The 15770-nt window shown below is 36.4% G+C and overlaps 1 protein-coding gene across 4 annotated transcripts in view; it reads right to left on the bottom strand.

The window, feature by feature from the left end:
• Positions 1–15770, bottom strand: part of ZFR (zinc finger RNA binding protein) — an 83734-nt gene that overhangs the window by 51090 nt on the left and 16874 nt on the right. For 2 of the 4 annotated variants that reach the window (XR_003507250.1, XM_027520576.1), the window contains exons 3-6: positions 9227–9250; positions 7483–7765; positions 5720–5864; positions 2497–2715 (exon numbers count right to left, since the gene is read on the bottom strand). Coding sequence is in view for 2 of the 4 variants with exons in the window: in XM_027520576.1 (XP_027376377.1) it covers positions 2497–2715; positions 5720–5864; positions 7483–7765; positions 9227–9250 (671 nt within the window). In the remaining 2 variants the exon portion in view is untranslated. The remainder of the gene's footprint in view (positions 1–2496; positions 2716–5719; positions 5865–7482; positions 7766–9226; positions 9251–15770) is intronic. The other 2 variants (XR_003507251.1, XM_027520577.1) reach the window with 1 other exon arrangement.

The raw sequence follows: 15770 nt of genomic DNA, 5'->3' as shown, positions 1-15770 counted from the left end.
GCAAGCAGAGAGATACCTGCTTGCCACAATGAAGGCCTGGTATGCTGCAACTAAGATCTGACGCAACCAAACAGTAAATAAATAATATAAATTAAAAAAAATCAAGGTCATGAGAGATAATATAAAAACAGAAGTTATTCTGTGGTGGTGGTTTAGTCACTAAGTCATGCCCAATTCTTGTGATCCTGTGGACTGCAGCACCCCCCAGCTCCTCTGTCCATGGGATCTCCTAGACATGTATACTGGAGTGGGTTGCCATTTACTTCTCCAGGGAATCTTTCCAACTCAGGGATTGAACCTGAGTCTCTTGCATTGCAGGTGGATTCTTTACTGTTAAGCCACCAGGGAAGCCCCAGGGGTAATTCTACATCAAAAGAAAATGAAACTAACAACCAAATACAATCTATAATCCTTGACTGGACCCTGAATTTAAGACAAAGTACAAATACATCAACTATGGAGAAAGTCTAGCCATAAAAGACATTTGTGGACAACTGAGGAAAATTTATTGGATAATATCCATGTCCAATTTCTTATCTGCATTTTGTTATATAAAAGAATGCTCCTATTCTTAGGAAATACATGTGGAAGAATTCCATGCAAGGCACCATGTCATTGGCAACTTAGAAAACAAGGAAACATTGCTAAATCGTTTGAAAATGTGTTTAAATAGAGGAGAGTTAAGCAAATGTAACAAAATAATATTTGGTGAATCTACGTAAATGTTGTATGGGCATTTGTTGTCTGGTTTTTTTTTTTTTTTTTTCCCAATTTTCTGCAGAAGGAAAATTTTCTAAAATTGGGGAAAAAACATGAACCAGGGAATGGTGTATCTCTATACTTAGGGCATTCACAACAAGGAAAGCAGTTTACACTGTAGTACATATAAGACAAAATTCACTTTTTATAAAGAAACCATGATGTTTTTATATGCATAATCCCATGGAAAAAAGTACAGAAAGACATGCACTAAAAAGTTAATGGTAATTAGTGTCTAGGGATAGATGCCTAGTAACTTAATTTTTCCTCCTTTTTAAATCCATAGCTTTGAGTTTTAAAATGATATATTACTTACATACTAAAGCAGTAAACAGAAATAATTATCTTCATGCTGTGTAAGGTATATTCAAGCAACTGAGAAAGACAAAGGCTGAGAGAGGCAGAGAGAAAAAGGGAAGAATAGATGAAAGGGAAAAACAAGGAATAGGAAAGGATACTATCACATTCCTTATTTATTAAAGCTGATGTGGGTTTTTTTTCTTAAGTGTCCAAATAGATTTCACTGAAATAACTCCATTTACAGTTATAACCAGTTAACCAGAGAAAGGCAGAAAAGTTGTATCATGAGTAACAAAGAATATCTCCTTATGTCAGTTCATTTCCACACAGCTGTCTTAATTAACTTATAAATATGTCCCCATTGCTCCCCTTCTTGAGCTCTCTTTGGCATTCTGTCTGCCCACAAGATAAAGACAAGACAACACAGCAGACCATACAAGGCTTTCCACACTGACATTTCCAGCCTCAATTTCCTGTTATCCTGTGTATCCTGTATTTCTGCCACAATGAACTCTTGATCCCAAACATATCATGCCTAATTTGTATCCCTAACACCATGCACAGAGTTCGACATAGAGTAAGAGATTAAAAATAATCTTTGAGAAATAAAAAAAAAAAAGTGTAAAAATTCAGCAGCTACTTCTAACACCTCAACTACCAAAAAACATCAAGAGATGAAAAATGAAATTACCTATGCCACCTTAAATCCTAAATGGAACAAGACAGCATACTAAGGAATAAGTAAAATGCAAAACCAACAACAAACTATACATTAGTACAACACTAAGTGTCTTCAAAAAAGCCATGTGTGACTTTAAGCACTCCAATACTACAAAGTACCTCTGTGGAAAATGAGGAAGAACAGTGGGCACAGCAAGGTTTTAGTGATTATTCTCGGCCAGGAAAAATATATGATTACTAAAGAAAATAAATCTACTCTGTTCTTCCAAGAGATGTGTTACATAACCATCATCTATGGATGTTTATAAAGGCCCCCAATATTTTCAAATTACTTATTCCTGATGGTAAATATGAAGATATAACTCCTTGCAAGCTGAAAAAACAATGTAAATAATCTGTCAGTGGTACTTCCTGAAGTTAACCTTGAACTTTCAAATTCATTTGGAAAAGTCAGACAGGAAATGACCCTGTAGAATACTAGATGTTATTTTCTCTAACTGCAATGCTAGGCCCAAGGTTTTAAAAGCCCAGAGGGCATTTTTACATTCTGCTAAAATTTCCTGGCATTTAAAAAAAAAAAAAAAAAAATTAAGAGTATGGTTCATCTGTCACACTATGTACAAATATTTGTATTAACACCTATCAATTAATTCCATTCTTGCTTTACTGGGAGTAAGATCATCCCACAGAAAACCAAGATAGTTTCTTAGTGAGTCTAATTCACTTACTCATTTAAACACACTTTATCAGTCTTACCAGAATAGGTAACTGCCGTGGTACTATAAGTAGCACTCTGGGTATAGGATGGCACCACAGTAGCTGCAGCTGCTACTGGCTGTACGGTGGAGGATACAGGATAAATGGAGAAAGTAGTGGTAGCTGGACTTGGTGTGGCTGGTTTTATGGCTGTCACTTGTCGAGTTTGCTGGGCTTGTGTATACTGAGTTGCACCTTGGCTATAACCTGCTTTAGGGGCTAAATTGGGAAAGAGACATAAGAAAATTAGAAAGGTGAACCTTAGTTACTCAATATCCTAGAAAAAACAAACATGAACATCATTAACTGGAAATTTTATGCTAGCAATTTCTCCTTGATAAAAGGAGTAAAATTCTTATTACCAACTTCATAAAATACAACATCTATATAAATTACTATTCTTCCCCAGATGCTTTCTATGTATTTTCAAAATGACATTTTGTCAAGATTTGCCACTAACTGAAATACCAGCACTACTTAAACCATGTCATTAACAAATAAAGTTTTAAGGAAAGAATGTGTGTGTGTGTATTTGGGCTAGTCAGTATACTTGAGAGTTATGCTTAATACTGGGAACAAAACAGAGATTGCCTCAAAGTATAGTTTAAGTCACAGTAAAATTTTCAATGCTTGATTATATGGAACTTGTTCAAACACCATTTAAAAGAATTTTACTGATTTGTCCATAGTGAACTTCAAGCTAATTACAACCCACAAGGAGCTACTTATTTAATTCTTCAAATGTCAATAGCTCGAGTGCAGCTGTTCTTAAATGGCTGTCATTAAAGTCTCGCCTGAACTTTCTGCTGTCTTTGAACACATTAAAACCAATGTATACTCAGGGTGCAATGTTAAAAAAATCTGCCTATTGATGCAGGAGACTCAAGTTTGATCCGTGGGTAGGGAAGATCCCCTGGAGTAGGAAATGGCAACCCACTCCAGTATTCTTGCCTGGAAAATCCCACGGACAGAGGAACCTGGTGGGTGGGCTACAGTCAATGGGGTCACAAAGAGTCGGATATGACTAAGCGCACACACACACACTTGAATATCTTAAGAATCTTATGAGACTTATCATCACTAAATTAATAATTAATCCCTTATTAAGGATCATTAAAGCATACAAATGTAATTTTCTGAGAAAGGCCCAAATATATCAGGGGCCAAACTCATTTATGTTTAGTCAAGTAAATGTACTTTAAATAAACAGCACTTAACAGTTTATAAAACTTTTTCTACATAGTATGAAACCTGATCCACGTGACATACAGATGAGTACAACATTTTACAAGAAAACCCTGATGTGCAAGAGCTAAATAATTTACAAAAGTCACATGGTCATGTCAGATTTTAGACTATACCATGGTAATGTGACTCAATATTAATTCAGTACTCTTCAGCATAATCCATCAAACCTTGGTAATTAATCAGGAAGTTTATTAAAGCTCATTGTACCCACAAATCATTAGAAAGGAGACTTAAGAATAAGTCAGGATCATTATAATTCAAAACACTTTTAACCCACTTTCTAAGGGACTCATAGAATCAATCTTAGATCTAAAAGTATCCTAGAAAGAGCTGAGTCAACCACCCTGTTCACAAATAAGAGATGAAATGAGGTAAGAAATCACTTGCCCATGATACTGGTAACACCAGGGCTGGAAACCAATTCTACTCTTTTCTAATTCAAGGCTCTACCCACACTCTCATGGTCCTTTAAAAATAAAAGAGTCGCCTACTTTTCAAGCTGTATTGTCACTCTGTTTATTTAACTTATATGCAGAGTATGTCATGTGAGATGATGGGCTGCATGAAGCTGGAATCAAGATTGCCGGGAGAAAAACCAATAAACTCAGATATGCAGATGATACCACCCTTATGGCAGAAAGTGAAGAACTAAAAGAGCATCTTGATGAAAGCGAAAAAGGAGAATGAAAAAGCTGGCTTAAAACTCAACATTAAAAAAACTAAGATTATGGCATCCAGTCCCATCATTTTATGGCAAATAAATGGGGAAACAATGGAAACAGTGACAGACTTTATTTTCTTGGGCTCCAAAATCACTGCAGATGGTGACTGCAGCCATGAAATTAAAAAATGCTCGCTCCTTGGATGAAAAGCTATGACCAACATAGCATATTAAAAAGCAGAGTCATTACTTTGCTGGCAAAGGTCCACCTAGTCAAAGCTATGGTTTTTCCAGTCGTCTTGTATGGATGTGAGAGTTGGACTATGAAGAAAGCTGAGTGCCGAAGAATTGATGCTTTTGAACTGTTGGTGTTGGAGAAGTCTCTTAAGAGTCCCTTGGACTACAAGATCAAACCAGTCAATACTAAAGGAAATCAGTCCTGAAAATTCATTGGAAGGACTGATGCTGAAGCTCCAATACTCTAGCCACCTGATGTGAAGAACTGACTCCTTGGAAAAGACCCTGATGCTGGGAAAGATTGAAGGCGGGAGGAGAAGGGGATGACAGAGGATGAGATGTCTGGATGGCATCACTGACTCGATGGACATGAGTTTGAGCAGGCTCTGGCAGTTGGTGATGGACAGGGAGGCCTGGCATGCTGCAGTCCATGGGATCATAAAGAGCTGCACACACTGAGCAAATGAACTGACTAACTTTTCAGAACTTGGAGAGCTTTGGCCTTAAAGGTGCTCAGTTAAATTTCTATGAAAAAAATCCATCTTTTAAAGACTACAGATATGTAGGCTTCTTTGCAAACAAACAGTTTCTGCATTCAAACCATTAATATATATTGTACTATCAGTGGCTGATAACAATACCAACTGTCATTACAGATCAGAGAAAGATGAATTAAAAATATGGGTCCACAAAATAGAAACCACCATCAGGGCCTCCACTAATTACAAAGGAAGGTATGTCTGGGCATTTCTGGGCAAAAAGCAGGCAGCCAGAAATTACTGCCACAACTTCTTTTGTACAGCTTATTTCAGCAGAAAAAGAACTGTAAGCTGAAGATCAGACATGAAATACACTTCCAAGATAGAAGGACATGATTATGAACTACCTCCAGGGCCTTCTCTCTTTGGGACTCAAAGGCATTTTTATACAGAAAGAGGACATGGCTAGAACCTGCCTCTCAAGGTAATATAACACAAGAAGTTTAGATGGATTCAAAAGCCTATCTTCATTAAATAACACCTTGAATAATATGTTTCAACAGTGTACAATGAAAGGGTGGTATGTTAATAAACTCACCTGTCTGATAGTAGGTCTCAGCAACGGAAGGCTGAGGCTGGGCGGCGGCAGCTACAGCAGCAGCAGTTGCTGTTGGTTGTTGGTAGTACTGCTTACTATCATAAGCTACAGCAGGAGCTGTGGATCTTACATATGAGTATGAATCCTAAAGAAAGAGAATGAAATCTTGCTATCAGTGAAGTGGCAGAGGGAAAAAACCTCATCTTTGCCACATTAAAAATCTAACAAAGGAAAACAGAAACCTAAATATGTATGAATATAAACAGAAGATTCAAATTCAATACAAAGGGGATTCATTTGGGACTTCATCAAATAAGGTCAAAATCATTTTAGGCAGCATGCTTAACTTTTACAATTGAAAAAAATCATCAAAAAATAAACATTATTTAAAAATTAATTTTATTTAAAAATTGCATGGTAGATCTGCCTTAAAGATGGATTCCAGAGTAAAGAACACCTGGATGTTCTAAGCTTTGTGACTTGTTTCAGCTTTCTTTTTGTTCGTCCTTATTTACCACTATTTATTAACATAATGATGAGTAAGAGCTTCCAGGTGGAGGGAAGGTAAACAGAGGTTCTAAGGGAAAGGAGTATTATTTACAAATCTCCAAAGCAATGAAGATCAAGGTGAGCTGGTGAATTCTAGCACTGTATATAGTGAGGAGGGCTTGGGAGGCACACAGGTAGAAAGACTGAAGAAGCAGGCAGGACCCAGAAAATGATGGGCTTCATACACCCTATTAAAAATAATAAAATTTATTATATTGTCTTTGGACATAAGGAAAACAATCACACGTCAAAGTAATTCTGAGTTTAGAAATCTGCTAAATATCAATAGCAAATGCTAATAATGCTGATCCATATGTCAATTTCTTAGATAACAAAATAAATCTATTTTAGAAAGAATATTAAAAAATCAGAAGCTCCAAAGTTTAAAAACCAGATCTTAAAAGTAAACAAACAAAAAATGGGTTAAAAGAATTAGGACCATATTTATTAAATAAGCAAGTAGTAATTTAGTGCCATACTAGACATAAGAGACCATATTTTTATAAAGAGAATTAAGAGCTTTATGTTCCCATAAACCTAACAAGAAGCAATTAGATGACTTAAGGGCAGGATCAATTTCTGTTATAGATAAACAGTATCTTGAGGGGAAGAAGTACACAAAGGCAATAGACTTTCCACAGTGTTTCAGGAAGACATTATGTAATTTGCTTTAACGGCATTCCAGCATGTGGGTTCCCACACCAGAGGCTGAACCCACGCTCCATGCAGTGGAAGTGCCAGGGACTGGCAGGTAACCACTGCACTGCCAGGGAAGTCCTGACACTATGCAATTTGTTTGTCCCACATAGCTGAAGCTCATGGTTCTCAAAATAGACATAAGGGTGTCCCAAGTGGATAAATAATTCCACAGTACCAACAAGGGGCAGAAGACCTTATATGTCTTAATTTTTCTCAAAAACTTGTTATAAGATTAAAATATTTAGCCAGTAATTAATTTTTTTTAAATTAAAGCAAACATATATATAGAGTGAAGTGAAATGGACTGGGAGATTATTAATGTAAAACTCACTGCAAGGAAGCTTAATCCCTGGAGTATGCCCCCAGATTACCTAGGAATACACACTCATTTTCTCTATCATTAGAGGTATATTTTGCAAGACTCAAGTTTGAAAAGCATTGGCTTAGACATTACATTAAACACTGATGTCAGTGAACCTGTATGTTAAGGTTAATGAAAGCAGAAGCTTTCTTACCTGGTAGTTCTGTGTAGTAGCTGGGGGTGGTGGTGGAGGTGCTTCTTGTTGCCTCTGTGTATAACCATAGTCAGTCGCTGTGTGTGCAGTGGGGTAACCTCCATAAGCAGCAGCTGTTGCAGCAGCTGCAACAGCGACTGGAGCAGGCCTGGCAACTGCAACTGTGGCGGCTGCTGGTGCATAGGCAGCAGTAACTGTGTGAGCAGCTACTGGAGCCTGATGGACAGTGTAGCTAGCAACGGTGGTTGGATGAGAGTAGGCTACACCCGAAGCTGGCTGCTGGCTATATTGTGGAGTGGAAGAATAAACAAAATACAATTTAATTTTTAAAATCTAGGAATTCAATCAACTTAAAAGCACATTTCCCAGTAATTTAATCATGGACTACAAAAGAACAGGTATGAACTTAATAAACCACCTAATCAAATATCCTATTTGTTATTGTTGTGTAATTTTCATCCCTTAATCTGAATAAATTAAGACAGTCACATTTATTGTTTCAGATCAAAAGATCATTATCACAAAGCAGGGAGGACAAACTGAGATAAGAAGCAGTATTAGGAAGAAAAACTAATCAAATTAGGAGCTTAAAAAAGTATCTGCTGTATGTAAAGTTCTTTATTATGTTCTATAGTTTTAAAATACTGTATTCTAGCTCCAATTAAGGAAAACATTTAAGGTAGAAACTGTTACTGACATGACTTAAGAAATACTTCTGATGCTCTAAGGCAGTGGTTCTCAACTAGGGGAGACTATGCCCTCCTGGAGATACCTGGTCATGTCTGGAGATATTTTTGATGATCAAACTGCAGAGGAGAAGGTGGTGATGTGTGCTACTTGTATTTAGTGGGTAGAGGTCAGTGATGCTGTTATATATCCTATAAAGGACAGCTATCCACAACAAAGAATTATCCAAAGAATGCCAACAGTGCTGAGGTTGAGAAATCCTTCTCTAGAGTACAGATTTTACAATGCAGTATCTGTTATATTAGATACATTTTCCAGGTTATAGGCAGCAATCATTATACACATTTCTTTCTCTCTTAAAAATGTAGCACATGCTGCAAAAGGAGACCTAAGTCAGATGCTTTGCAATCATAACCATTTATACCTCAAAGAGAAAAAACCATTTTCCAAAACTCTAAATGAAATGAATCTTCAGGTAAAGTTCTTAAAATAACATTTACTTTAATTTTTAATTTGAGAGCCTATGTCACATAAAACAAGGCCCACAGATGTTAGCATATAAAAACATTTTTGTTGTTTTAGGTTCTCTGTTAAGTAATACATTCACAATCACACCTGCTAAAGCTCTATTACCAAGGCAGAAATGCCTTCTTAAAAAAAAAAGGATAGCCCCAACAGCTATTTAGCTGACAGGTTTTAGTTGACCATACGTTTTAATACGAGTCAAAAGTTAAGTACAGCTAAGAAAAAAATACCTGACATAGCTGAAGCTGCACTAATAAACTAGTGTGCCTGATTCATGGGTTACAGTACAGGATATTCTTCACTGGTATGCACAATACCAAAAAAATATGGCATAGAATTAAAATCTGGGGCCATCATATTTTAACTGTATTATGGAAAACACTGACAATTAGAATGTATTCAAAAAGAATCAGTATGAAGTTTATAAATATGGGTATTATTTTACATAAAAAGTAGAGGACCTGGGGACATTCAGTCTAGAAAAGGTGACCTTGGAATTTATGATAGCTGCCTTCTAATAGAAGAGACTTACTCCATGCTGCTCCAGAGAACAGAACTAGAACCAATGGATGGAAGGGTGGCAGATTTCAGCCCAATATGAAAAAGAAAAAAAAACAAAAACTTAGAACAGAGTCCAAAGAAACTCTTATAATTTCTATTTGGATGAGGTTTTCCACATTTTGACACTAAAAATTAGCTAACATTTTCTACATATATGCCAATTATAAGACAGGAAAAAGGAAGTTTAAACTGCCAATAGTGGGAAATAAGATGGGCACTGACATTTTCTATGGATAATTCCACATTGTTAAGAAAAATTCCAGTAACGTATACTTCTTCAAAATTCCTAGAACCGAGAAAAAGAATCATGTTTAAAATAGAAATGCACCAGTTCTGTGGAACTTGTATTTAACATTTACTGGTAAGATTTCGCACATACAGGCTATACGGCTACATAAAAATCCAGAGTCTTGAATTCCTATACTGTTTCCATTCATCTCACTGCTCTTCATCGAGCATCTGTTCATGTTTTATGCTCCCCAAAATGTGTCCTATAGGACAAATGCTCAAAATTCCTTAAGCATCTGTTCACGTTTTATGCTCCCCAAAATGTGTCCTATAGGACAAAAAGCAAAAGTTGGAGTAGAATAGGAATATCAAATATTCCTATTCCAAGGCAATTTGATGTATACTGCCTCTGATCTTTAGAAGTCCACACAGCTTGGGGACGGATGACCTTGTGTTCTGGTTTATGCCTATTGCCCCACATATTTATTAATAGTATTCTCACTCTCCTATGCCCCAATTTGAACAATAAATTTTATAGTCACCCTTCCCAGCAGCCATATAAAAAAGATGCCAGTGCATTTAGCAATTACCATATATTTACATTCTTAAGGTTAACTAATCTAACTTGCTCTGTACAACCAGGTCCCTAACCATCATCTGGACTGGAACCACAGCCTCCACCAAAGCATCATGAAGGATGATGATCCACTCTCAGTTCCCAGGTAGTCAAGAGCTAGGGCAGCTGATAGCAGTTAAGAATAAATATTCTCTGATCTGTTATCTTAGATCCATCTGGGAAATTCTTTTTCAATTTCAAATACCTTTAGAAAAACGGTCCTTTACATGACACAGATGACCACACTGGACTACACTAACTCAATGAAATATCAAGTAGCTAAGTCTAAACAATTTTTAAGAATTCAGGCCAAGTTCAAATTAGTTTATGTAAAATTAGTCTTAAGTTGAAACAGTTCAAATCAAGGTTTTTGCCTAGTCTCGAGTGTTAGAATAAAAGGTAAGTTATACCTCTATATAAAATTTAAGACTTAACCATCTTTATGGAGAAGAAAATGGCAAACCACTCCAGTATTCTTGCCTGGCAAATCCCAAGGTCAGAGGAGCCTGGTGGGCTACAGTCCATGAGGTCGCATAAAGTCGGACACAACTGAGTACACACGCACAACTGTCTTTAAGTTGTTTCTTAAATAGGGAACTCCCTGGCAGTCCAGTGGTTAGGACTCTGAACTCTCACTGCCAATGGCCCCAGTTCAATCCCTGGTTGGAAACTAAAATCCCACAAGTCATGTGCTCCCCTCCACCAATCTTAAATAAACCAGGACATAAAATAAAAACCCACATCCTATGCCACAGAAATAATCTGTGAAATGAGATTTTCATTTACCAAACAACCAGGAGAGCAGAAGCTTTTATTTAGATGATAATATCCTTTGTGAATAAATTAAATCTAATCAGTTTCGGTCAGTTTTAAAGTTTAACAAACTAAAAAACAAATTATGAAACAAACATAGGAAATCAACATGGGTAAGAAAGCTTAAGAAATAATCAGACATAAAATAGGAATGGTATTTCTCTTGAGGGTGGAGTATTTAGGATATTATTGATATTAAAGAGTAAAAAATAAATGTTTCATATTCCTGAACTGTTTACCTTCAGCTAAAGATGTTCAAACCACCACACAACTGCACTCATTTCACATGCAAGGTAATGCTCAAAATTCTTTAAGCTAGACTTCAATAGCATGTGAACCAAGAATTTGCAGATATATAAGCTGGATTGAGAAAAGGCAGAGAAACCAGAGATCAAATTGCCAACATTCGCTGAATCATAGGAAAAGCAAGAGAATTTCAGCAAAGTATCTACTTCTGCTTCATTGACTATGTTAAAGTCTTTGACTGTGTGGATCACAATAAACTGTGGTAAATTCTTAAAGAAATGGGAATACCAGACCACCTTACCTGTCTCCTGAGAAACCTGTCTGCAGACTAGGAAGCCACAGTTAGAATCAGACATGGAACAACAGACTGGTTCAAAATTGGGAAAGGAGTACATCAAGTTTGTATACTGTTACCCTGCTTATTTAACTTCTATGCCGAGTACATCATGCAAAATGCTGGGCTCGATGAAGCAGAAGCTGTAATCAAGACTGCTGGGAGAAACAGCAACTACATCAGAAACACAGCTTATACTACCCTAATGGCAGAAAGCAAAGAGTAACTAAAGAGTCTCTTGATGAAGGTGAAAAAAGAGAGTGAAAAAGCTGGCTTAAAACTCATCAAGAAAACTAAGATCATGGCATCTGGCCCTATCACTTCATAGCAAATAGATGGGGAAAAAGTGGAAACAATGGCAGATTTTATTTTCTTGGGCTCCAAAATCATTCCAGATTGTGACTACAGCCATGAAATTAAGATGCTTGCCCTTGGAAGGAAAGCTATGACAAACCTAGACAGCATATTAAAAAGCAAAGACATCACTTTGCTGACAAAGGTCCGTATAGTCAAAGCTATGATTTTTCCAGTAGTCATGTACAAATGTTGAGAGTTGGACCATAAAGAAGGCTAAGTGACAAAAAATTACGCTTTCAAATTGTGGTGCTGGAGAAGACAACAAGAGTTACTTGAACAGCAAGAAGATCAAACCAGTCAATCCTAAAGGAAATAAACTCTGAATATTCATTGAAGGATTGATGCTGAAGCTCCAATACTTTGGCCACCTGATGCGAAGGGCTGACTCATTGGAAAAGACCCTGATGCTGGGAAAGGTTGAGGGCAGGAGGAGAAGGGGACAACAGAGGATGAGATGGTTGGATGGCATCATCAACTCAATGGACATGAGTCTGAGTAAACTCCTGGAGATAGTGAAGGCCTGGTGTGCTGCAGTCCATAGAGTCACAAAGAATCAGACACGTCTTAGCAACTGAACAACAACAAAGCTGAAAGTGAAGACAGAAGCCTTATCAAAATAAACAGCCAGCCAAAATGACCAGATATTACTACAAACTGAAAAAGAAACAAGAATGATTCCATGGGAAATGGATAACTCAAAGCAACAGGTAAGAATTTTCAAAATCTCCAATTTGTATCTACAAAATAAGAACTTTACACTTGTTAGAAGATAAAAATGAAGGACATGAACAAGGTAAAGAAAATGATTAAAGAGAAAGGATAAATATAGCAGGTCTAAAATTCTAACAAGAAGGAATTTCTAGAGAAAAGAAAAAAAGCAGATGGAAGAAATTAAGAAATAAAATTTCCCACCCTTGAAGGGAGGAATGTATTTTCAAATTCAGAGGTCTACAGAGTGCAGAACAGAAAGAAAGGACAACACTGACATTTAGCATTTCATAACACCTCAAGACAAAGAGAAAAATCCTTTAACTCTCCAGACACAAACAAAATAGGTTACCTACACACAACTAAATGAAAATCAGACTTATTTTTAACACTAGTGGCTGGAAGACAATATGGTAATGTCTTGAAAATTCAAGGGAAAATGGTTATCAATGTGGAGTTCTGCACCCAGCTAAACTATTAACACAGAATATAGATTCTGACATTTAAGGTCTGAAGTTTACCTCCTATATGCCTTTTCTTAGGAAGCTACATGAAAATGTACTTCAGCAAAAAATAAAACAAGAAAAATACCATGGAATTCCACAAACAGTGGATTCAAACCACGAGAGTGATAAAAGCCAATACAAAGGCCCAGATGAGACTGCAAACAAAGGAAGGGCAGAAGCCTCCAGGAGAAAGATGTTCAGGAAAACAGACGACTGGACAATAGACAGCAGATCAGGAGCCTGGGGAAATCTCATGATATAATCAAGGCACCAAGAAGACTTGGGTGAAAAACAGGATAATGAAGGACTTCAGGAAATATGAAACTGGTCAAGAAAAATGATCATAGCTGAGCAACTAGCAGAGTGTCAAAAAAGGAAAACCCATTTGAACTTGAACCTAGAAAGATTATTAAGTGATACAGGGTTATAAAATGGAATACACTAGGAATTCTAATCATAGATCAGTACTTGGTACCACAGTATATACTATTTACAGTCAGAAAAATGAAATGGTTTTTGCTTTCAAGTTTTAGAATAAACCTGAATCACGGAAGATAAACTATTACAGAACACAATGTAAATGCTATCACAAGGAAAACTACAGCTGAGTAGATGGATGGAGTGGAAAAAGAAGGAAAGTGAAGCAGAAGAATTTAAAGATTCCTAATAGTACCAAGATACTATCAGCTTGTGATGGAACTACAACAGAACTGACAGTACTGTTGAAGAGAGACAGCCATATCACTGAATTTGGGAGGAGAAACATGAGAAGCATGAGAGAGTATATATGAACTCCTAACCATGATTTTAAGAAGTCAAAATAATGTATAGTTGATAAATTAAGATATAAAAATGCAGCATACTATTTAGTGATAAGGAGGTTAGAAATAAAACCAAGATATATTAAAGATGAGGGTCCCTGGGAAGTGGAATTAGGAGGAAGGGAGAAGGAAAATAAGGGACTTGTTATCATTAAGTTCTTCTATCTATGTTTAATTAGTTAATGCATTATTCTGGGAAAAGGGAAGCATAAGATATTATAACAGAATTCTCAGACAGGCAACTTTAATGACTAACAAACCAGCCCTAAATTTAAATACTCCCTTCTAGTTATTCCAATACAACTCTACATCTACATTTCTGGCCTCAACCTGAATCTATACCCGACTCTGGGCCCATCTTTCAAATTCCATTAATATGACCTGGCTTTATATTACACTACTAAATTTACAGTCACTACTGAAATCACAGTAAGTTATGTGTACATATGGCTTGTCCACATAAATGGAATCTAGTAACAGGGAAAACATTCCTATATCTCAGTTCTCAAAACTGAGCTGTTCTCAAAATGTGATCCAAGGACAGCTAAGGGTCCCTAAGATTAGTACAGAAGGTCCACAAGGTCGGTTCTCTTTTTTCAATTACAAATTGCCTTCATATATTTTAATCCAAACAACTTACTGCAACACACTAAATGCAAAAGCAGATATGAGAATCCAACCATCTTAGTGAACCAACCATCTTATCTATCCAAGCAGATATTAAAAAGATTTGTAAAAATGAAAAACAATGCTTCTCATCTCACTACTTTTTTTGTGGTTGGAATAGTTAGTTACTTTTCATAAAGATATTCTTGGTTAACATGTAGTGGCTTTACTATTATTTTAAAACAATTTTATAAATACTTTAGAAGGGTCCCAGAACCAGAAAGTTTGAGAATCACCATTTTATGATACAGAACATTAACTTAAGATCTGTGATGGTATTCATCATTCATTTTCCTGCTCTTTACTTATAACCTCTTTAAGCAAAATGCTTCCTTCTATCTTATGACAGAGAAACAGTATTTGTTGTCTGTTAAAACAAAGAGTGCATGAGTGGCCAGAGGTCTGTTGCTTAAACCTATAATAGTCTTATCTAGGGCTCCAAATCTCCTCTTGGTTAACTGCTATACATACCAATTTCTGTGTTAACAGAGACATCAAAGGCATTGGGAAGTAAAGGCTCAGAACTTTGGCACCCCACAAGAAACTAACAGAAAGTAAATTAGGAAAAAGCCCACTTCCCCCTTTAAGGGAGAACTGTATGGGAAACGTTCTTGTCTGAGCCTTGGCCCTAGGTAAAGGAGAGAAGGCTCTTTGATAATTCTTAACAAGTGAGCACTCTCCTTAGCTTGGGCTCTCGAATTCACATTATCTGACCAGGGAAAACACCAAACCAAGTAGTTAGTTTATCTCTGTGCTGACAATGCTTCCAGGTGCCACAGGATCCAGATTTCTCTCTAATGCTACAGTCCTGCAAGAAAGAGATCTCAATCAAAAATGAAACCCATAAGGAAATAAGATACTATGAGCAAGAGCTTGCAAAATAATTAAAAAACTGAGAAAACTATAATTATTAGAATTATTGGATACAAAACAGAAAATAAGCACACTAAAGAGATAGTCAAAACCAAGACCAAGAGGTCAATCAAAAACAACCAGATGAATGGAAACAATTTCCAGAAATGAAATACAGTGCATAAAAATTAGAATCTTAGAAAGGCATCACATAACTGATTAGACATAGCTGGCAAAAAAAAAAAAATAAATCTATAAAACTTACCCAGAATGCACACAAAGAGATGAAAGATATTAAAGAGGTTAAAAGACCAGGAGCAAAGAATAAAAAATGTTAACTTGCAACTCATTGGAGTTACAAATGAAGA

Source organism: Bos indicus x Bos taurus, chromosome 20 (assembly GCF_003369695.1).
Source record: "Bos indicus x Bos taurus breed Angus x Brahman F1 hybrid chromosome 20, Bos_hybrid_MaternalHap_v2.0, whole genome shotgun sequence".
Taxonomy (NCBI): domain Eukaryota; kingdom Metazoa; phylum Chordata; class Mammalia; order Artiodactyla; family Bovidae; genus Bos; species Bos indicus x Bos taurus.
Note: the sequence above shows the minus strand (reverse complement) of the source record. Positions and strands in the feature narration are given on the sequence as shown.